We start from the raw sequence: 23,326 nt of genomic DNA on the forward strand, positions 1-23,326 counted from the left end.
AATTCCCTATAACAGTAATGATGCTATGTTATAGAAATATGGAAACAGGAGTAGGGTTTATCCTTTCATGATTGCTCCATCATTCAATATGATCATAACTGATAATCCAACCAGTACCCTGTTCCCTTTCTCCCTGTAGCCTTTTATGCCTTTAGCCCCTAAGAATTATCTAACTCCTTGAAAGCATTCAATGTTTTGGCCTCAACTACTTTCTAATCAGATAATTGCACAGGTTCACTACGCTGGATGAAGAAATAACCCCTTCTTCCTGTAGCTAGTTTTTTTGGTTTTGGCTGACATTTCAGCAAGTGCTTGATTTTTGCTTCAGTTTACTGCAGAGCTGGATCAGCGTGTGGGCTGGCAAGTGTCCCTCCCTGGTTCATCACAACCTGCATGGTGATGAGGACCTGTGATCAGTCAGTTTGACACAGGTTGGCGAGAATTTGACCAACACAATTCAATTTCAAACTGCATTTAGCAACTGAGGCAGACATTACAATAGAGGAGGCCGATCAACCCACAGCTCTGCTCCCCTCATGGCCTCATTAACAGAGTTATGAGAGCATGACGTTGATTTCAGAGATTGCAGATCAGTTCTCCAGATGGGTCATTTAGTTTTGGTATCTCTTACTAGGGGTTTGCCTTTTCATCTTGAAATCATAAAATCCAGAAACTTGAGCCCACAATCCTGGCTGCTGCTCAGTGTCACATCAAGGGAACGCTGCACTGTCAAAGATGGCATCTTTCAGGACAGGTCATTAAACCAAGCCCTATTTATCCTGCTGGTAGATGCAAAAGATCCCATGGCACCTTTATAAACAAAAAAGTGGCTGCTCCTGATGTTCTAATCAATATTTATCTTTCAATCAACATCACAAAAACAGAGTACCTGATTATTGCTGTTTGATTTTGCTGGCTTGTACAAGAATGTCTTTTGTGTTTCCCTATCAAATGTAGTTCATTGGCTGTAAATATTTCAAAGTAAAAGAGAAAGGAATCATCAATGACTTGAAAATTTAAGGAAGCTTTTAGACAATCAAAAAAATGACACAGGATAGAGAAGACTAAAAGCCAAAATCTGTCTTCAGGCAGACCACACAATGATGTCTTCCTTCTATTGAGCCCTTAGTTACAATCTCCACAAGTACAAACATCCAACTACTGTTAGTGGCACAGTCTCACTTTAATGAAGGATGTTCATCAAGTTCATGATGACAGAATCACTTTCGACTGATTATCTGGCTAAAGGGTTACGTTACTGTACCATCACAGAAACCTCACTAGTCTCTCAGGGTGAGATTTTATCCCAGCATTAGGCGGTAGCCTTATGTACAATTCTCTTTGTAATCATGAACTGCTAATACAGAGTCTAACTGCAACATTCCAAACATCTGAAAACCTTTCAGGAGAGAGACTCTGCCTATTTTGGATGAAACGTAGCTTTAGCATGACAAGAGTTAGCAAAATGTTCTTTATTCTTAATTGTTTTGCATTTAAGTATAAAGTTTTATAATCCAGCAAGATCTACCCTCTTGATTTTCTGTTACTACAGTTTATCTGATGTGTAGTCAATCTGTTGATGCACAGACTGAATGATTATTTTTGTACCATACATAGATAAAACAAACACAAAAGGGTTTGTATCTACCATGTGACCTAATTATAACAAGTGCTTCAACGGGCTCCTAAGCAACACCACACTATCAAAATAGGAAGTGACAGCTCCTTGTTTACGAGGGCTCTTGGCATATATTCTACAGGGAAAGGATGTATAATCAGATTGTGGATACAGTCATCATATAGGGTGGGAGCTACATCTGTGACCTCTGGACTTTGGGCTCTACAGAAACACTTTACTCAGTGACAGAAACGTTTGGCAAAGAAAAGTGCTTAATAAACACACAGCACACTTTCTAACACACACGTTAACATGGGCATGAGAGCACACGTGTCAGAGGAGACATGATGTACATGCTTCAAGACGGGCACTCAACACCACACGTCAACGTAGACTTCAATATGAGACTACACTTACCATTATGGGCACAAGAACATATAACAGTACATGTTGATTTGCACTCAAGAGCACACATGCTAGCAGACACAAAAACACCCTCAACACGAATACATATCAGGACATGTGAACGCTCAAAAATGAACTACATTAGCATGTGTGCAACATCTGAAGTCACACATTATAACAGATGAAAGAGCAGATAATACACCTATGCGATAACTAAAAAATATGCATGGTCTGAGAACACGGACTAGGTGGTAGAATACAGGAGTACAAAGCAAACAGTCAAACTTTCAAGTTTCACAACATTTCTTTCCCAAAACAAAGCTCCCTCATGATAAATTGAAAAGAATGCCAAAAAACAGCTTCCAGAAAACGGTGTTCAGCAGAAATTCTGTGGTGTCTCCACACTAACACTGTACTCGATAGTTTTTGCTTAATAAAACTGTCTAATCACACAATTACACAGCTACAAGATCCATGTTAACATACATATACACAGAAGCATATTCAATGACACATTCATGATAGCAGGGACAGCAGCACACAATAATACAGAAGCGAGAGCAGACAGACAGGGGTTTACATCCTGTTCATACCCAATTATACAGATGACAACAATTGTACACTAACCTATGTGGCATATGCAGACATGAAATAATGACATACACTCAGGCCAGATACAGGAGGACATACAAGAAGACAACGCTCACTGACACGTGATTAATGACTCACACACACATAGACAACAAACAGTTAACCAAACAGGTTTCACACAATTTCCTTACAAACAAAAAGTGCTTTCTCTCCAATTAAATGTAATGGAATGCTAACAAAAACCCTTCTAGAAAGAACACTCATTCTCAGAAGCCCCATCTGTCCGTCCACTTGGTTGGTACAGGCAGCAGGAGTTGTGGTTGGTTCCAGCCGACTGACATCTAAAGATGGGGTAGTTGACTTAGGCAGCTCCATATCTCTCACCTTCCCCTTAAGGGGGGCAGAAATCTGCAAAATAGGGATGCTGCAAGGCTTCCTCAGCTGAAATCCTTTGCACTGGGTTACATTTTAACAGATTCTGCAAATAAAAACATAAAGGGACAAATATATTTCAAGACACAGGCCAGACAATTGTAAACACTGTCCTTTCACAGGACAGGGGTTAAAACTTGCATAGATGGACAACTATTGGTATTCCTCCAGAAAACTCTGACACAAGATAGATTTGTTTTTTTGACATAATCCCAAATGGCTAAGGGCCACAACAAAAATTGGTAAAAGTTTGGTAAGAACAATTTCAATTGGGAGGCTGGGTACACTGAAATGGAAAATATTACCATCTTATATAAAGCACAGGGACAGGTCATTTGGCCCAACCAGTCCATGTTCCAGTCAAGCCTTTTCCCATCTTTCCTTAAATCTAAACCTGTAGTGCAGAGTTCCACATTTTCACCACCCTTTAGATAAACAAGTTTCCTCCGAATTCCCTGTTGGGTTTCTTCGTGATTATGTTTTTGTGGAGTCCCTAGTTCTGCTCTTCCCCCACAAGAGGAAACATTCTCTGTATCCACTCGATTAAAACCTTTAATCATTTAAAAGATCTCAATTAGATCATCCCCTCAGTCTCCTCTTCTCAACAGACATAGTCTGCCAATCCTTTTACACATAATCACAGTTCTAGTGTGATCTTCAAAAATCATCTCTGCACCAACAGGCACTGGAGTGTGGCGATTGAAACACTTTTGTTAAAAAAAGTGACAAATTACCATTTTATTCTTTCTTATAAGGTGAGCAGAACTGCACACAGTCTTCTAAGTATGGTCTAACGGTGCTCTTTCCTTTATTCTTACATTGGATGTAGGTGTCACAGACAAGCTTGTCGCCCATCTCTAACTGCCCTTTATTGAGGGGCTTGCTCAGTCATTTCAGAGAGCATTTAACAGTCAACTACATTGCTGTGCGTCTGGAGTCACATATAAGTTAGACCTGGTAAGGATGGCAGATTTCCCATCCTAAAGGGATGTTAGTGAAGCAGATGGGTTTTTACATCACACAACTAAAAACTAGCGTTTGATTCTCAATTTATTAATTGAATTTAAATTCCATCAGCTGCTGTGGAGGGATTTGAACCTTTGCCCAAGAACATTAGCCTGAGCCTCTGGATTGTTAGCCTCAGTGATATTAAAACTATACCAATGTCTTTGATACAGGTTTAGGATAACGTTCCTGCTTTTCAAAGAACAAAGAAAATTACGTCACAGGAACAGGCCCTTCGGCCCTCCATACCTGCGCCGATCCAGATCCTTGATCTAAACCTGTTGCCTATTTTCCATGGATCTCTAGCCCGCTGCTCCCTGCCCATTCATGTATCTGTCTAGATACATCTTAAATGACGCTATCGTGCCCACCTCTACCACCTCCACTGGCAACACGTTCCAGGCACCCACCACCCTCTGCGTAAAGAAATTTCAATTCTATTCCTCTAGAAGTAAAACCTATAGTTTGATTTGCCTTTTTGTTATGGCCTTGCTCATCTGTGGCACAACCTTTAGTGATTACAGTATTGGTACTCGGAGATCCCCGGTGTCTCTATCCAACTAAACCTCCATGTAGCAGTGATCTGCCTGCTCTTCCAAAACTACCTCACATTAATTATTGTTGAACTTCAACTGCCAGTTATTTACCCACTTTCCAAGTTTATTAAATCCTCTGCCTCTCTGATTTGGTGTCATCTACAAATTTGAAAATGTATTTTTAATTTCAAAGTCTGTATTGTTAATGTAATGTGACGTGACATGAACAGCAGTCCAAGTACGATCGCTGTGAAACACCTCTTCCCATTTGCTGCTACTTTGAATAACTCCCACTCTCTGCTTTCTGTCTTGAAGCCAGAGAACAACACACTCTGATATTTGTCCTGACTCCACATTTTCTGACCCGATTCATTAGTTTATTATGAGGCACATTATCAAAGGCCTTTTAAAAATTCAGAAGTATTATATCTCTTGCAATACCATTGTCTAATCTTCTCACCACCTCAAACATGTTCAATACATTTGGTCCCCTTTGGAAATTGATGCTGACCACTGATCAACTGGAAGAGTCCTTTCTTTATACTATCTTAAGAGAAACAAAAGTTGGAAAAGATGGGCACATGGGACCAGGTGAATCACCCTTATTTAGAAACAGCATAGACATCACGGTCAAATGACCTCTGTGCTGGAACTATTTTTTAGATTCTATAAAATCTCTTACATGAGGTTTGAACCCACAGGCTTCTGAATCAGAGACAACTTGCATCAGGGAACTCTAGCCGCCAATACAGCAGACTGGAGGAGTCAACAAGTACAATTTTAATGGCTCTGTTCTCATGGGTGTTGGTTTAGTGCCCAAAGCATCTCTCACCTGGAGTAAGTCTCGTCCAGTAGTGTTGAGTTTTGGAACGACATTCAGTAAAGATGTTGTCGCAGGATACATGGGATACGGCTGGAAAAGAACAATCAGAGATTCACGTCAATCTGCCTACGACGCGTGCAGAGATTACACTGAACGGATGAGTCTTATAGTGGGCAAACAGTAAACAAACAGATCAAATGTTCATGTTGAAAATCATTAATAATTAGTCCTTCTAATACCCTGTTCTCCTGCTCTCCCCTCTCCAGGATACTCATGCTGGCTGCAGTGCTTGTGATTTTCATTTCCAACATCAATAAATGCTGAAATAGGCCACAAGACTCAGCTTTGGAACGCTGCTTTTCTCTCTCCAGAGACGCTGCCAAACTGCTGAGTTTCTCCAGCATTCTCTGTGTTTGTTTCAGATCTCCAGCATCTGCAGTGTTCTGCTTCTGTTGAGAGTCTATAAATGCTGGCCATGCCAGCAATGCCCACATCCCATAAACAAGTTAAAAACACTCACTAATGCCAGTGCATCGAATGAATTGGCCTGGCTCTGATTTTAAGTTTAGGCTGCCAATGGGGCCTTTTGGGTCATGCAATCCATAGCACAGCTAGAGTGACTAATTGTACAGACATGCCATCACGCAATGTGAAATGGGACACATTACCCCAGGGACAAGAGGGTCTGGGGCAGAAGGAAGATGAGGTTAGAGCCAGGGAGAGGACAGGGGGCCTCAGATTTCTGTTCCTTGGAAATCCAGCCTTACACCAATCTCTAAAACTATGGGCAAGCAATAATCCCAATCCCATAAACCCAAACCCTTCAACCACTCAACAAACCAGAAAGATACGGTCTCTGCTTCAATCACAGGAAATGGTCCCTTTGTATCTTACATACTATAAAATCATCCTTTCAGCTTCACTGTGCTAATGTAAACTCTCCTTATAGGAGGACACAGAGGCTGACTCCAGCAGGAATGCTCCATTCACCTTGTAGTCAGGTAGTTTGGTCATGGAAGGCCACTGCTCCTCAGTCGGGGTTCCCAGCAAAGTGCAACTGTTAAGGAACATTCAGGGAAGTGGGGACAAGGCAGGCTAGATTGAGATTTGGCAAGAGATAAGGAGGGAGATGAGACACGTGTGTGTGTGTGTGTGTGTGTGTGTGTGCGTGTGTGTGTTGAAAGAGAGAGTCAGGTAGAAACTGTGAGAACAGTAGCTTTGACATAACCAGAACCTCTCCAGCAGTAGTTTCTCCTCCTGTCACCGTATTACCTCAAAGATCTAACTCCCTCCTTATCCTGATTTGCACACTGCTCCTTGATGCTGTCCTGGACAGACACAGATGCAGCTTCTCACAGTTCAAGCCGACACGGAGCTCAAACTCAAGAGTGATCCAGTTTTATTCAGTTAGACTGTCCACCTTGTGGGGCCAAACCTCAAAACAATCAGTCAAGTTCAGTCAAACACAGATGAGACCTTGTCATTGAGGTTCACTGCAAACTACAATCCTTCCCACCTCACTGTCTGACTACCTCCTTCAGCTGAAGAAACCAATGAGCCTCTTTATCGCTGTCCTCTCTTTCCAGCTCCAAACATAATCCAATAACTCTGTGCTTCAGTCTCACCAACCTCAGCCTCCGTCACCATGTAACGTAGCGACAGGAAGAGGTTATTTCACTCTTGAAGTTGTTCCACACAACACTAAGATCATGGCTGCTCTGTAAGCTAACTCCACGTGCCTTTCTCCTGAATAATTTCAGTTAACAAGTAAAACAACACCAAATTTAAAATTAACAACGAAGCTAGCGACAACTGACAGTTGTGGATGAAAGTTCCAAACTTCCACAACTCCTCGTGTTTGGAAGTGTATCTTAAGGGTAGAAAATTAGAGTGGAATAACAGTAATGAAAAAAAATGAAGATTGGAGGGTGGCTAATGTAACCCTGCTATTTGAAAAGGAGGGAGAAAATTGGGAATCATAGACTGGTTAGCCGAGCATCTTATCTGGGGAATCAGTGGACTAGTAATCCACAACCCTGGGTTAACGGTATCCAGACATGAGTTTGAATCCCATCATGGCAGTTGAATTTAAATTCGGTAAAATTTAGAATTCGAAGCTAGCCATTATTGATTGTGTAAAGCTCTGTTTGGTTCCCTAATGTACTTTAGAGAAGGAAACTGCCATCCTTACCTGGTCTGACCGACATGTGACTCCAGACCCACAGCAATGTGGTCAACTCTTAACTGCCCTTTGAATTGCCTGAATAAACTGCTCAATTCAAGGGCATTTGGGTTTGGGTAACAAATGCTTACCTTGCTAGTGACACCCAGACCCTTCCTGCCAATCAATCCTGGAAAGGTACCCAGGACAGCAGGATGGTCACCCCCCAGTGCCTCCATGCCCTTTGTCCAACACAGATCCCAAGACCTCTCTTCAGTTACCTACTGCTGAGCTGTTGACCCTTTCCAGGCAGATAACAGGCCACACAAAGCACCATCCTATTGACTTAGAAACGTCAACATTGGAAGGCTAAACCAAGACCTGAACATGTTAAAAACAGAGAGAAAACAATTTCTCTGCTGAGGTGGCTTCACCTGTGCTCACCAATTCTGAACGCAATCTGAAAAATACTGCGTATCTATAGAATCCCAGATGACCACCAATGCATCCACTATTTCCATGGCCGCTTCCTTTAATATTCTGGGATGCAGACTATCAGGCCTTGGGGATTTCTCAGTTTCCAGCACCAATCCTTCTCTTTTAACATATTTACCACTCTTGCAGCCTGCTTTTATATTCTTGTACACTCTCATAGGAACATGGGAATTAGGAGCAGGAATAGGCATTTCAGCCCTCCAAGCCCGCTCCACCATTTAACATGATCATGGCTGATCTTATCCTGGTCTTAACTCCACTTACCAGCCTGCTCCCCATGGCCCTTTCTCCTGCTTTTCATCAGAAACATATCTGCTTCTTTCTTGAATCTGTTGATTGTTTCTGCCTCCACTGTACTCTGGGGCAGTAAGTTCCACAGATTCACAACCCTCTGAGAGTAGTTTCTCCTCATCTCAGTTTTCAACCTACCTCCTCTCACTCTATATCTATGCCCTCTTGTCCTAGACAGTCCCACAAGGGGAATATCCGGTTAACATCCACCTCATCAATTCCCTTTAGATTTTATATACCTCTATCAGATTCCCCCCTCATTTTATGGAACTCTAATGAGTACAACTCCAAGCTATTCAGCCACTCCTCATACAAGAGCCCTTTCGTCCCTGGAATCAATCTGGTGAACCTCCTCTGAACTGCCACCAAATCCTTCTTCAAGTAAGGAGACCAGAACTGGACACAATACTCCAGTTGTGATCTCACCAATGCCTTATATAATTGTAACAACACTTTTTTACTTCTATAATCCAGGCTTTTTGCAATAAATGCTGGGATTCCATTTGCCTTTCTTATTATATGCTGCACCTGCAAACCCACTGTCTGTGATTCATGCACAAAGAAACCAGATCCCTCTGCACGGATGCACTTTGAATCTGCTTCCCATTTAAATAATAATTTGCCATTTCGTTTTTCTGGCCAAAACAGGTAACCCCACACCTATCCGCATTAAACTCCATCTGCCAGATTCTGGCCTATTCTCTTAGCCTATTACTATCCATCTGTAAACTCTTTACCTCCTCATCACTGCCTGCTTTCCCATCTGTTTTAGTATCTCCATGAACTTTGCTATGTTATACTCTGTCCCTGTTTGCTCTATTTCTCTCTCTTAAGCAACCACACCTCTGATCCCTGCCCAGTTAGTCAGCTCCTCCCCAACCTCTGAAACGCCGCCTTGTTAGTCAGCCTCTCTCCAACTCTGAACCCCCACCTAGTTAGACAGCCCTTCCCTAAACTCTGACTCCCACCCATTTAGTCAGCCTCTCCCCAACCTCTGACCGCACCCGTGCAAACACACTCCACCCGAGTCACTCAGCCAATCCACAACCTCTGATCCCGCTGCCCGAACAGTACAGCATCCCTTATTTGTATGTCATTTCCCACACGCTTCAAACTTCTGCCTCTAGCTTCCTGAGCAGTCTATACATTTGTTCTAACATTGTCGGCTGAACATTCAGTCATAAACTCTCCAAGCCCTGCATTCTCATGTAGAAACTGTCTCAAAACCTACTGTGACCATAAGTCCTAAACTTCCCTTCCCTTTCCAAGGTTGGCCTCAGTTCCTCTGATAGCTCAGGATGCTATTTACAGAAAAGCTGCTGTATAAATGCAGGCTACTTTCGTTACGATCTTCCACACATGACTGAAAGCACAGGATTCAAAAAGGATATCGGAAAATCCTCTTCAATTGATCGTCCACATCATTCCCAGGGAACAGTGGCCTTCCTGCATTTGCTAACTCTGCAAAAGAAAGCATTTTTTTTAGTGGGAATGCTGCAGTGGGAGTTTCCAGAAGAATTATTTCATCCAAAATATAATCGATTCTCAAACTGCAAACTCATAAAGAGCATCTTAATTCCATGGGATCATTTTCTCTTCATTACTTATTGCACTCAGTTTCAAACGATCAAAGTAAAAATTGAAATAAACACAAAATGCTGGAGAAGCTCAGTAGGTCTGACAAAATCTGTGAAGAGAGAAAGAGTGTTAACATGTCAAGTCCAAAATGACTCGCTTCTTCAAAACAGAAGAGAGAGTTGAATAGTGACAGGTTTTAGGCTGTACAGAAAGTTGGGGAAAGAGTCAAATAGATTATTTCTCCAGTTTCTTACAGGAGCAAGAACTGGCATTAATAAAGTCTACAATGTACTGCAGAAAGATTTGTGGCAGGGGCCCCGAGTGGGACAGGAACAAGAAAGGTACGATATATCCCACAGGCATCACTAGGGCCTAGACTGGTTTCCATGGCCACACCTTTCATTTAAAGAGAAGTTAAAGGAGAAACAGTTTGACAAGAGGACAGGCTCAGCCAGAAGGAGGAGGGTGTGATGGTTGAGGATTGTTCAGGCTTCAGTTCAGTTCGGAGAATCCTGGACTGGTCAGAAGAATCATGAATGTGGAAAATGGTTGAATGTGTCAGGTCTGTGACGTACCTGCAAATATACAGCCAGCCGACCACATGTCTATGGAAGTGGAGTAGAGCTTGGCACCAAACAACACATCTGGGGGGCGGTACCACAGCGTGACTACCTGCAAGGAACAAAGGGCAGGTTAAGCAAGACCCATGCTCCTATTATTACAGCATTGACTGCTACACCTAAGGAATAATCCTGCACACATCTAGACTATTGAAATCAAGATTCAAACAGCAGCAGTGACCAAATGATCAGTTAATCAGATGGTAGGTTCAGGAGTAAATGCGAGTGTTGATTTTAAGGAGATTTATGATTATAGTTATAGACTGTAGGCAGTCACAATTTGTGCACATTTCTGATAGTTTATTGAGTTTGTTAAGAAGCGGCAGTTTAGTTTTGATACATTAGTTAATTAGATAAAGAAAGTACAGAACAATGACAGTTGTGGATGGTCCAATGATATTAAAGGGGACACAGCTTTTTGGTGCAGTCTGTTTCAGTGTCATTAAAGTTTTGAAGGCAGCATCCTGCTCTCTAGTTGAGGCGTTCGTGAATTCTTCCCTAGGTCTTCATCCACCTCTTCTTCTGACTCACCTGAAGAAGACAACTCTGAAGGAGGACTGCCCTCTGAACCAAGCACTTTTCTGATGAAGGGTCTAGGCCCGAAACGTCAGCCTTTCTGCTCCTATGATGCTGCTTGGCCTGCTGTGTTCATCCAGCTCTGCACCTTGTTGTCTCGGATTCTCCAGCATCTGCAGTTCCTACTATCTCTACTTGCTGATACTGGACTGGTAGCTTACTCTGTAGTTAATCAATTGTCTGAATCCTTTTGGCCAATGAACATGGGACAGATAGTCATGATGTCGTGATGCCAGGAGTTGTAACAACTGTTAGAAAGTCTCAAAGCGGCAGCTCACCACCATCTTCTCGAAGCCAATGAAAGACACTGGCCCAGTCAGCAACATCCACATTCACACGTGAATTAAAAAACAAAGTTTTTGTCTGTTTAGCAGGATGTGACATATGGAAAAGCACAGGGGTCTGTTCTGGGCCCTCAAACATTTACAATTTACATCAATGACTTAGACAAGGGAGTGAAGGCATGGTAGCTAAATTCACATACAACACCGAGAGAGGCAGGAAAGTAAATTGTAAATTGTGCAGAAGTCAAGAAAGTTGCAGACAGTTACAGATGGGTTGAGTGAGTGATAAAAAAAAGAGTAAAAAAGCAATAGTGATTAAATGTAAGTTTATAAAAAGATGTTACAACAGACGTGAGACAATGCCTCATGAGCTAGTACTGTGAGGCACATTTGATCAGGCATGAAAACCCTAAGGTTCCACAGCAGCTGATATGACCGGATAGGACACCCCTGTATCAGCTTTCAGAGCAAACTAGGAAATATAAACAGATCAGAGAGGTGGGCTTGGAGGGACAAATCCTTCCTCCTCGCCTTTATTGAAAGGAGAGGTTAGATGAGAATATTTGAGAAAGGTACCCAGCCTGATGCCACACTTGCCATTGTCAACAACTAAGAAAGGTCCCTTCAGGCGCAATCACAGAGCTGGTTATGCCTACAGGATCCATACACAGCTTTATTCCGAGTGTTTATGAGACAAGTCTGGGAAGGTGATTTGAAATTGTTCCCCTACCTCTGCAGAGTAACATCGGACCGGGATTCCAAATGCTCGAGCAAGCCCAAAATCAGCCAGCTTCAGCTCACCATTCTGAAAGAGTGAAACAGAAAGCAGTCAAGTACAATAATAACATAGTGACAGTGAATTTACAATTCTCACAAACATTGCTATCAGCCTCTCCTAACGGAGATTTCCCAGAACAGATACCCCTCCCATTCCACAATTGTGCCCAAAACAGACTGCAGATTTCTCAGGCCCAGACCGGTCTCCTCTAGACTATTAACTTCTTGTCTATACATCCCTCTGAAGGGCTGTGTACATTCGGCAGTATCTCAGTTTCCCTGAGCATCTCTCATGAATTTTGTGCAGCTTTCCCAAAGGCCTCCAGGCCCCTCATTCGGGTTTTTCTGACTCTGATGGTCTCCGCTGTACACTCGGACTCACCCTGTTGATCAGGAGGTTTTGAGGTTTCAGGTCTCTGTGTAATACATTCCTGCTGTGACAGAATGCCAAACCCTTCAGTAACTGATACATAAATGACTGCAGGAAAAGAACAAATGAAATTGTGAGATTACAGACAGACAGGTTTGCCCAGGAAGTGTTTATAGGACAATGTATCAGTTTCTAAAATACACAGCGTGCCCAACAGATATAAAGGAAACTCTGTTTACCTTCACAATCTCAGGATCCAGGTCTCCATTGCAGCTGTCAAAATACTTCTTCAAATCCTGTCATAAAATTCAAGAGGTAAGCTGTAAAAACCGTACATACAAGAGACCCATCCACAAAACGTCAACTACAGACAGGGCAAAGGTCTAACGGTGAGATTATAACCTGCAATGCACTCCTGGTCATCAGGTTTGCAATTTCTAAAATCTAATACCCTTGGATTCGATTCCAGCTTGTGATCCACCCTTGGGGATTTATTATTCTATATGTAACCTCACAACCCCAGGCAACACTCCTTCTCCAACCATTATTATTCTATATGTAAACCAACAGCCGCAAATTCCTCATATAGATTCCAGTCTGTAACTCGCTGCTGGGCATCTGTTATATGAACCATCAAAATGATGCAGCACAGAAAGGGCCATTTGGTTCAGCTTGTCCATGTCGACCCAGAGACACCTAGATGCCCTTTTTAATCCTATCTTACCGCACACAGCCCATAGCTCTCCATCTTACATCACTTAACATGCAGACCCAGGTACTTTTTGAAACAGTTTAGGGTCTCTGTCTCCACCATCAACTCTGGCAGCTCATTCCAAACATACACGGGGAGGTGATGGCATAGTGGTATTGTCACTGGACTGTTAACCCAGAGACCCAGATAATGTTCTGAGGACCTGGGTTCGAATCTCGCCACGGTAGATGGTAGAATTTGAATTCAATAAATATCTGGAATTAAGAATCTAATGATGACTGTGAATCCATTGTTGGGGAAAAACCCAGCTAGTTCACTAATGCCCTTTTAGGGAAGGAAACTGCCATCCTTACCTGGTCTGGCCTACATGTGACTTCAGACCCACAGCAATGTGGTTGCCTCTGGGCAATAATGCTGCTTAGCTAGTGACACTCTCATCCCGTGAATGAATTTGAAGAAGAATCTTTACTGCATCCTCTCAAGTTTAATGACTTTATAACATCCTTCCCATTGAAGGGTAAACAGAATTGTACACAGTATTCTAAAAGTGGCCATGAAGTAAGCCATTCAGCCCCCTGAGTATGCTCCTCCATTCAATGAGATCATGGCTGATCTGATAATCCTCAGCTCCACTTTCCTGCCTTTTCCCCACAGCCCTTGATTTATTAAAAATCTGTCCATCTCAGCCTAGAATATACTTGATGCGGAGGTGCCGGTGTTGAACGAGGTGGACAAAGTCAGAAGTCACACTACACCAGGTTATAGTCCGATAGGTTGATTTGAAATCACAAGCTTTCAGAGCACTGCTCTTTCGTCAGGTGAAGTGGAGGGAAGCACAAGCACACAGAACTTACAGGCAGAGAGATTGTTGCAAAATAATTCCAGGTAATTAAGAGTGTCAAAAGAATACAAACGCTATCAGTGGAGTGTCAAGAGGTTGAATAATAAGTCTTTGCAGGTGGTCTAAAGTGTCAACAGCTGAACAGCAAGGGAGGGGATGACCTATGATCCGATTAAGGCAGAGAGATAATTACAAAAAATCAAAAATATGATGGTGCTGCAGACAACCAAAGTGGGCCTCTTGTTGAAATATTTGTATCATCAAGTGGTGAGGTGCTGGAAGACTGGAGGTTGGCTAATGTGGTGCCACAATTTAAGAATGGTGGTAAGGAAAAGCCAGGGAACTGTAGATCTGTAAGTCTGACATCAGTGTCGGCAAGTTATTCGAAGGAATCCTGAGAGACAGGATTTACATGTATTTGGGAAGGCAAGGACAATTTAGGGATAGTCAACATGGCTTTGTGCATGGGAAATCGTGTCTCACTAACTTGATTGAGTTTTTTGAAGAAGTAACGAAGGGGGCTGATGAGGGCAGAGCAGTGGGCGTGATCTATATGGATTTCAGTAAGGCATTCGACAAGGTTCCTCATGGTAGATTGGTTAGCGAGGCTAGATCACACGGAATACAGGGAGAACTAGCTATTTGGATATAGAACTGGCTCAAAAGTAGAAGACAGAGGGCGGTGGTGGAGCGTTGCTTTTCAGACTGGAAGCCTGTGACCAGTGATGTGCCACAAGGATCGGTGCTGGGTCCACTGCTTTTCGTCATTTATGTAAATAATTTGGATGTGAACATAGGAGGTATGGTTAGTAAGTTTGCAGATGACACCAAAAATGGAGATGTAGTGGACACTGAAGAAGGTTACCTCAGAGTACAACGGGATCTTGATCAGATGGGCCAATGGACCAAGGGGTGGCAGATGGAGTTTACTTTAGATAAATGTGAGGTGCTGCAGTTTAAAAAGACAAATCAGGGCAGGTAAGGTCCTGGGGAATGTTGCTGAACAAAGAGACCTTGGAGAGCCAGTTCACAGTTCCTTGAAAGTGGAGTCACAGATAGACAGGATAGTGAAGAAGGGGCTTAATATGCTTGCCTTTACTAGTCAGAGCATTGAGTATAAGAGTTGGGAGTCATGTTGCTGCTCTACAGGACATTGGTAGGGCCACTTTTGGAATACTGCGCAATTCTGGTCTCCATCCAATAGGAAGGATGTTGTGAAACTTGAAAGGGTTAGAAAAGATTTACAAGCATGTTGCCAGGGTTGGACAGTTTGAGCTGAATAGGCTGGGGCTATTTTTCCTGGAGCATCGGAGGCTGAGATATGATCTTACAGAGGGTGACAAAATCATGAGGGGCATGGACAGGGTAAATAGACATGGTCTTTTACCCAAGGGTGTGGGTAGTCCAAAACTAGAGAGCGTAGGTTTAAAGTGAGAAGGGAAAGATTTAAAAGGGACCTGAGGGGCAACTTTTTCACACAGAGGGTGGCACATGTATGGAATGAGCTGCCAGAGGAAGTGGTAGAGGCTGGTACAATTACAACATTTAAAAGGCATCCGGATGGGTATATGAATAGGAAAGGTTCAGAGGGATATGGGCCAAATGCTGGCAAATGGGACTAGATTTATATAGGGTATCTGGTCAGCATGGACAAATTGGACCAAAGGGACTGTTTTTATGCTGTACATCTCTATGACTCTATAAATGGCTGGAATAACTTAAGTATAAAAGTCACATGATGAGGGTCTAATCCAAGGAACAAGTAATCCAAAACTGTACAACCTAATTAAGGTAAAGAGATCATAACAAGTTATCAAGGTGATTGTGTCAAAACAGATTAGTAAGGAAGATTTTACAAATACAGAAAAGTACAGTGGGGTCACATGTAGCGCGACATGAACACAAGATCACATCTTCATAGGCACGGAATTTGGCTATCAGTTTCTGCTCGGTGATTCTGCGTTGTTGTGTATCTCGAAGTTCGCCTTGGAGGATGCTTAACCGAAGATCGGAGGCTGAATGCCCTTGACCACTGGAGTGTTCCCCGACTGGGAGGGAACATTCCTGTTTGGTGATTGTTCCACAGTGTGTATTCATCCGTTGTGAGATGTTTGCATGGTCTCGCCAATATACCACACTTCGGAGCATCCTTTCCTGCAGCGTATGAGGTAGACAACATTGGCCAAGTCAGATGAGTATCTGCCATGTACATGGTGGATGGTATTCTCACGTATGATGGTAGTATCCCGTCTATGATCTGACATATCTTAAAGGTTGCCGTAGCAGGGTTGTGTGGTATAGTGGTCACTGTTCTCCTAAAGGTTGGGTAGTTTGCTGCAAACAATAGTCTGTTTGAGGTTTGACAGTTGCTTGAAGGTGAGAAGTGGGGGCGTAGGGATGGCCCTACCATGATGTTTGCCGTCATCAATGACATGTTGAAGGCTGCAAAGAACATGGCGTAGTTTCTCCACTCCACAGAAGTACTGGACGACAAAGGGTACTCTATCGGTCATGTCCTGTATCTGTCTTCTGAGGAGGTCATTGTGGCATGTCGAAACTGGCAATGAGTTGAGCATCGTATCCCATTCTTATGAGGGTATCTTTCAGCATCTTTAGGTATCCACCACATACCTCCTCATCGGAGCAGATCCTGTGTATAGACAGGGCTTGTATGTAGCAGGTGGCATCTTTAACATGTTTAGGATGGAAGCTAGAGAAGTGAAGCATCGTGAGGTTATCCAAGGGCTTGCGGTCAAGAGAGGTACTGAGGTGTCCATCCTTGATGGAGATCAGTGTGTCCAAGAATGAGACTGATTCTGAAGAATAGTCCATGGTGAGTCTGATGTTGGGATGAAACAGTGACCAAAGCATGGCAGAATTTTGCATTCACTTCGAGAGGGATGAACATGGGTTGGAAACAAGTGTTGGAAAAATGTTAGGAAAACTTATGGGGCTAAAGACTGATAAGTTTCCTGGAATTGTTGGAATGCATTCCAGGATGTTCGAGGAAGTAGCTACAGAGATAGTGAATGCACTGATGGTAATCTTCCAGGAATCAATTTGGAAGAGTCCCAGAGGATTGGAAAACTGCTAGTGTAACATCTTTATTTATAAAGGGAAGGAAACAAAAAGCAGGTAAATATAGGCCAGTTAACTTAACGTGCTATAGGTAAAATGTTAAAGTCAATTAGGAAGGACTGTAATAGCTTAGCATTTGCAAATATGTAATATGATCAAGCAGAGTCAGAACAGCATTATGAAGAAGTCATGCCCGTCAAAAATTTACTAGAATTCTTGTGTGAGGTAACATGCAGGATAGATAAAGGGGAAGCAATTGATGTAATATATTTGGATTTTCAGAAGGCATTTGTTAAGATGTCATATATTAGATCACTTAATAGAATAACAGCCTATGGTATTGCAGATGGTATATTAACAGAGAACTGGCTAAATAATGGAAGACAAGAAAGTTGTGATAAGACAGCTCCAATGAGTATGGGCCCAATCTACTTGGGAGCAGCTTAAAATTCAGCAAAGAAGGACCAAGGGTTTGATTAAGAAGGGGAAAACACAGTATGAAAGTAAGCTTGCAGTGAACATAAAGACTGACATTAAGACTTCCTATAGGTACGTGAAGAAAAAGAGATTGGTGAAGACAAATGTAGGTCCCCTACAGACAGAAATGGGAGAATGCATAATAGGTGACAAAGAAATGGCTGAGCAACTGAATACATACTCTGGTTCTGTCTTCACAAAAGAGGACACAAATCAGATACCAGAAATGTTGGAGAATGCAAGATTTACTGGGAGCAAAGAATTGAGGGAGTTCAATATTAGTACAGAAATGGTGCTGGGAAAATTGACGGGATTGAAGATGGATAAATCCCCAGGGCCTGATAATCTACATCCCAGAGTACTTAAGGAAGTAGCTCTATAAATAGTGGATGCATTGGTGGTCATCTTCCAGGATTCTATAGTCCCTGCAGATTGGAGGGTGGCTAATGTCTCTCCAATATTCAAAAAGGGAGGTAGAGAGAAAACAGGGGATTATAGACCTGTGTGCCTAACATCAGTAGTGAGGAAAATTCTCAAATCCATTATCAAGGACTTTATAACGGAGCATTTAGAAAGAGTCAGCATGGATTAATGAAGAGGAAATCATACTTGACAAATCTGTTGGAATGCTATGAAGATGTAATGAGTCAAGTTGACAAGGGGGAGCCAGTCGCTGTAGTATATTTGGACTTTCAGAAAGCGTTTGACAAAGTCCCACCTAAGAGAGTATTGTGCAAGATCAAAGCGCATGGGATTGGGGGAAATGTATTGAGATAAATAGAAAACTGGTTGACAGAGAGGAAACAAACAGTAGGAATTAATGGGTCCTCTTCAGATTGGCAGGCAATAACTAGTGGAGTACCACAAGGATTGGTGCTGGAACCCCAGCTATTCACAATATGTACTAATGATTTGGATGAGGAAACAAAACGTAACATCAAAGTTTGCAGATAATACCAAGTTGGGTGGGAGGGTGAACTATGACGAGGATGAAGAGATCCTTCAGCATGATCTCGACAGGTTGGATGAGTGGGCAAATCAATGGCAGATGCAGTATAACTTGGATAAATGTGAGGTTATTCACTTTGGAAGCAAAAACAAGAAGGCAGATTATTTCCTGAATGGCTTAAACTGGGAGAGGGGAGTATGCAGTGGGACCTGGGCATCCTTGTGCACTAGTCGCTGAAAGAAAGCATGCAGGTGCAGCAGGTAGTAAAGAAGGCAAATGGTATATTGGCCTTCATTGCAAGAGGTTTTGAGTACAGAAGCAGGGATGTGTTGTTGCAGGTGTACAGGGCCTTGGTGAGACCATACCTAGAATATTGTGTGTAGTTTTGGTCTCCTTTTCCGAGGAAGGATGCTCTTGCTCTCGAAAGAATGCAGCGAAGATTTACCAGGCTGATTCCAGGAATAGAGGGTCTGATGTATGAGGAGAGATTGACTAGGTTCGGATTGTTTTCGCTGGAGTTCAGACGAATGAGGGGGGGATCTCATAGAGGCTTATAAAATTCTAACAGGAATAGACAGGATAGATGCAGGGAAGACATTCCCAATGGTGGATGGTCACAGTCTGAGGATTCGGGGCAGAGGATTTAGGACGGAGATGAGGATACATTTCTTCAACCAAAGAGCGGTGAGCCTGTGGAATTCATTACCATAGGAAGTAGTTGATACCAAAACATTGAATGTATTCAAGAGGCAGCAGGAAATAGCACTTGGGGCAAATGGGATCAAAGATTATGGGGGGAAAGCAGGATCAGGCTACTGAGTTGGACGATCAGCCATGATTGTGATGAATGGCAGAGCAGGCTTGAATGGCCTCCTCTTGCTCCTATCTTCTTTGTAGACTGCTTAATAGAATAAGAGCCTATGGTATTGCAGATGGTATATCAAAACAGAGAATTGGCTAAATATTAGGAGACAAGAAAGATGTGATAAGGGGACTCCAATGAGTACAGGCCCAATCTACAACCTCCTTAATATGCACTGTCCCTCCATTCCTGGTATCAGTCTAGTGAAACTTCTCTGGACTGCCTCCAATACCACTCTATCTTTCTTTAGGTACCTCAAACTGTTCACAATATTCCAGTTGAGGTCTGACCAGTGCCTTGCACAGTTTTAGCAAAACCTCCCTCCAATTATACTCCATTCCCTCTGAAAGAAAGCCCAATATTCCATTTGGATCCCCATTACCCCTGAACTTGGATACTAGCCTTTTGTTCTTAGCCCTGGTCACCTGCAGCCATGTCTCTGTAATCACAGCATACACCAACCTCTAATTTGTTCACAAGTGTTTAATATAAAGACCTCAAACTCCTTGGTTTGATTCTAGACTTTAACTCACTCATGGGTTATTGTCATGTCTCACTGGGGTAGTGCATCGGAAATCAAGCCCCACTAGCCCAGAGTAATTACAAAAGGTAACATTTTTATTAAAGTGCATAAGATTCCCCAATTTATTTGTCACTTAGACCCAGTGTTGGCCATGTTTCTGCACTTAAGAATGACTATTACAGACAAATAGTTGTTCACCAGCAGCTAAAATCTTTGAACTGTCAACATAAAACACTGCTAGTTGAAATACTAACCTCCTAATAAAACTTCCTTTACACACCAGTTATAGGAAGGGTATTATTAAGCTGGAGAAGGTTCAGAAATTTACCAGGATGTTGCCAGATATGGAAGGCTTGAGTTATAAAGAAAGCTTGGATAGGCTGGGACTTTTTTCACTGGATGTAGGAGGTTGAGAGGCGACCTGGTAGAAGTTTATAAAATAATGAGAGGTATAGATAGAGTTAATGGTAATTGTCTTTTCCCTAGGCTGGGGGATTTTAAGACCAAGGGTCACATTTTTAAGGTGAAAGGAAGAGATTTTAAAAAAGACATGTCATCAACAATGGGTTTCCATTCCACAGACTAATCAGCTACTCATTGCCAGCTGAACCCCAATTTGGATACACTCATTTACACCAGCCGGTCTGCAGTAACTTCCCCCAACTGCTTGACAAAGCAGCAATGTGGACAGCAATTACAATTGCTGGTAACATGCTTTTAAAAAGGGCATCAACCTCTTTCACAATCCTTTATTTTTAACAGCCCTTCTCCCGTTTCAGTCCACAATCAAAAATATGTAAAAATAAAAACAGTGTTCACATTACCCTCTAATTCTAAATATAGATTCCTGGATCCCTCAAGTAGATACCAGACTAGAACTCAGTCCTGGGTATTTTAAAACTCCTAGATTTGATTCCAATCAGTGACTTAATCTTAGTGTATCTATTTTCTACTTACATACATATTCTAGAACCCTCAATTAAATTCCAGTCTGTAACTCACTCCTCAGTATCTGTTATTCTATATGTAAACCCCCAAAGCCTGTATTATACCCCAGCCTGTAACTCACTCTGTTACTGTCTGTTGGAGCTGGAGGCTGTTGCAGGGATCTGTAGTTACCTGGTCACAATACTCAAACACAAGTGTCAGCTTCTTATCACTGTGCAGGACATCATGTAGCCTTTGGAGGAAAAAGAAAATTCAGATCAGATGAATTATCTCTGGCTGCAGAATGAATGCTTCAGAAATGAAGGGTTGCTGTGGGCCTGACTTTTAATCCCACCTTTTACAACAAATACAACTGTGTCAACATGAATAATAAGCAGCAGCAGGTAGCAATGCACCACCCCCCAAGAATCTTGCCCAAGGGTTAACCACCACTTCCTGAACTATGCCCACCCACTACCCTCAAACAGTACCCTGAACAGCAAAAGTGTCCCTAAAGGCTGCCCTATGCCTGTGATTCCTCAGTCTTGTCTGACACAGCCCCCTTAGCCCAATCCTTGAGGTCCTGGGTTCAACTCCTGGCATCTCTATTGGGCATTCTTGTGACACAGTGGTACTGTCCCTTCCCCTGGACTGGGAGGCCCAGGTTCTAGTCCCATCTGCTCCAGAGTTTTGTAATAACATCTCTGAACAGGTTGGTTAGAAAAACAGGTTACGCTTTTAAAAAAAACTCAGCCCAATTCCGACCCCAGTGTCTTCTGAACCCTGTGTGTTGAAAGCAGACACACCCCTCCTCTTAACCATGAAAGAAACTATTGTTTCTATGGTCACTGCTGCCCTCGAATGAGAGTGTCCAGTACTGGACAAAAACATAACAAACCTCAGGCCCCAGCACAGAGACTGCAACAGATTGTGGACACCTGTGGCAGATGCCAGTCTTACCTCACAATATTTTTATGTTTCAACTCTTTCAGAAGGCAGATTTCCCGCAGAGCTGAGCTGGGGACACCCTAAGATAAACAGAAACAAGACAGAATTAAATACAGTGGCTACAGGTTCCTAATGCCTGAGCGATAGTGACAGAGGGCAGTCAGATGGCATGGAAAAAGACAGCAATACCAAATGGTACATTAGACTGCTTTCGATGTACAACTGAACAAAGTGTACACACATAGTACAGTTTTACAGAAGAAGATATGGAATAGGAGAATCCCACTCAGGCCATGTCATTCAATAAGATTATGGCTGAACTGCCCAGGCCTCACCTCCCGTTTCATGTCAGCTCAGCAAAGACGTCAACTCTCTGATATTTCAAAAACCTATCTACCCCCTCTTCAAGTGATCAATGATCTCTCCGAGGTAAAGAATTCCAGACATTCCCTCCCCTCTGGGAGAAAAATATTCATCTTCACATTTGAGTTTTAAGGGAGTGTCCCCTTAATCTGTGCCTATGTCCTCCAGTTTGAGATTGCCCCACTGAACAAAACATTTCTCAACATCTACCCTGTTAAGCCCCCTCAGAATCTTCTATATTTCAATAAGACCACCTCTCATTCTTCCAAACTCTAATGAATAAACTACCTATTCAGTTGCTCATGATAATGCAACCTCTTCAACCCATGGTAGTATCAAATAATTAAATTTACACAGTGGCTCAGGGGTGAGCACGGCTGCCTCACAGTGGCAGGGACCCATGATCGATTCCACCCTCGGGCGACTGTCTGTGTGGAGTTTGCATGTTCTCCCAGTGGGTTTGCATATTCTGTGTGGGTTTCCTCCAGGGGCTCCGGTTTCTTCCCACAGTCCAAAGATTTGGAGGCAAGGTGGGTTAACCATGGGAAATGCAGGGTTAGGGTGGGATGCTCTCCAAGGATTGGTGTGATCTCATTGGGTCGAATGGCCTGCTTCCGCACTGCTTGCAGTACGCTGGTGCAGCATTGAAACAGTGTATTTACCTCATCATCGTCATCCAGACGTACTCTTTTCAAAGCTACAATTTCATGGGTTTCCCTGTTTTTTGCCTTAAAGACAGTGCCGTATGTTCCTGTGAGGAAAGGAAACAGAGCCATTTGTACATTTACAATTTCCATCTCACACAAATAGCTTCATGTTTTAAACATCTGCAATTAGGGATGCAGATGGGTCAGAGAAAGTAAACAAAGAGGAACTCCTGCACAGTCGGAGGGTCAGTGCTGAGGGAGTGGGCAGTCGGAGGGTCAGTGCTGAGGGAGCGGGCACTGTCGGAGGGTCAGTGCTGAGGGAGTGGGCACTGTCGGAGGGTCAGTGCCGAGGGAGTGGGCAGTCGGAGGGTCAGTGCCGAGGGAGTGGGAACTGTCGGAGGGTCAGTGCCGAGGGAGTGGGCAGTCGGAGGGTCAGT

The 23,326-nt window shown here is 42.9% G+C and overlaps 1 protein-coding gene across 2 annotated transcripts in view; it reads right to left on the bottom strand.

Annotated features, from left to right (window-relative positions):
* Window positions 1–840: 840 nt before the first annotated feature.
* Window positions 841–23,326, bottom strand: part of cdk5 (cyclin-dependent kinase 5) — a 23,217-nt gene continuing 731 nt past the window's right edge. Inside the window, exons 2-12 of one of the 2 annotated variants that reach the window (XM_048595717.1) lie at window positions 22,905–22,993; window positions 21,892–21,959; window positions 21,124–21,184; window positions 12,802–12,858; window positions 12,575–12,670; window positions 12,146–12,220; window positions 10,511–10,607; window positions 9,749–9,818; window positions 6,401–6,461; window positions 5,420–5,500; window positions 841–3,092 (exon numbers count right to left, since the gene is read on the bottom strand). In XM_048595717.1, coding sequence (XP_048451674.1) covers window positions 3,006–3,092; window positions 5,420–5,500; window positions 6,401–6,461; window positions 9,749–9,818; window positions 10,511–10,607; window positions 12,146–12,220; window positions 12,575–12,670; window positions 12,802–12,858; window positions 21,124–21,184; window positions 21,892–21,959; window positions 22,905–22,993 — 842 coding nt within the window. In that variant the 3' untranslated portion in view covers window positions 841–3,005. The remainder of the gene's footprint in view (window positions 3,093–5,419; window positions 5,501–6,400; window positions 6,462–9,748; window positions 9,819–10,510; window positions 10,608–12,145; window positions 12,221–12,574; window positions 12,671–12,801; window positions 12,859–21,123; window positions 21,185–21,891; window positions 21,960–22,904; window positions 22,994–23,326) is intronic. The other variant, XM_048595718.1, reaches the window with a different exon arrangement.

This window comes from Rhincodon typus, chromosome 4 (genome assembly GCF_021869965.1).
Source record: "Rhincodon typus isolate 14 chromosome 4, sRhiTyp1.1, whole genome shotgun sequence".
In the NCBI taxonomy this organism is placed as follows: Eukaryota; Metazoa; Chordata; class Chondrichthyes; order Orectolobiformes; family Rhincodontidae; genus Rhincodon; species Rhincodon typus.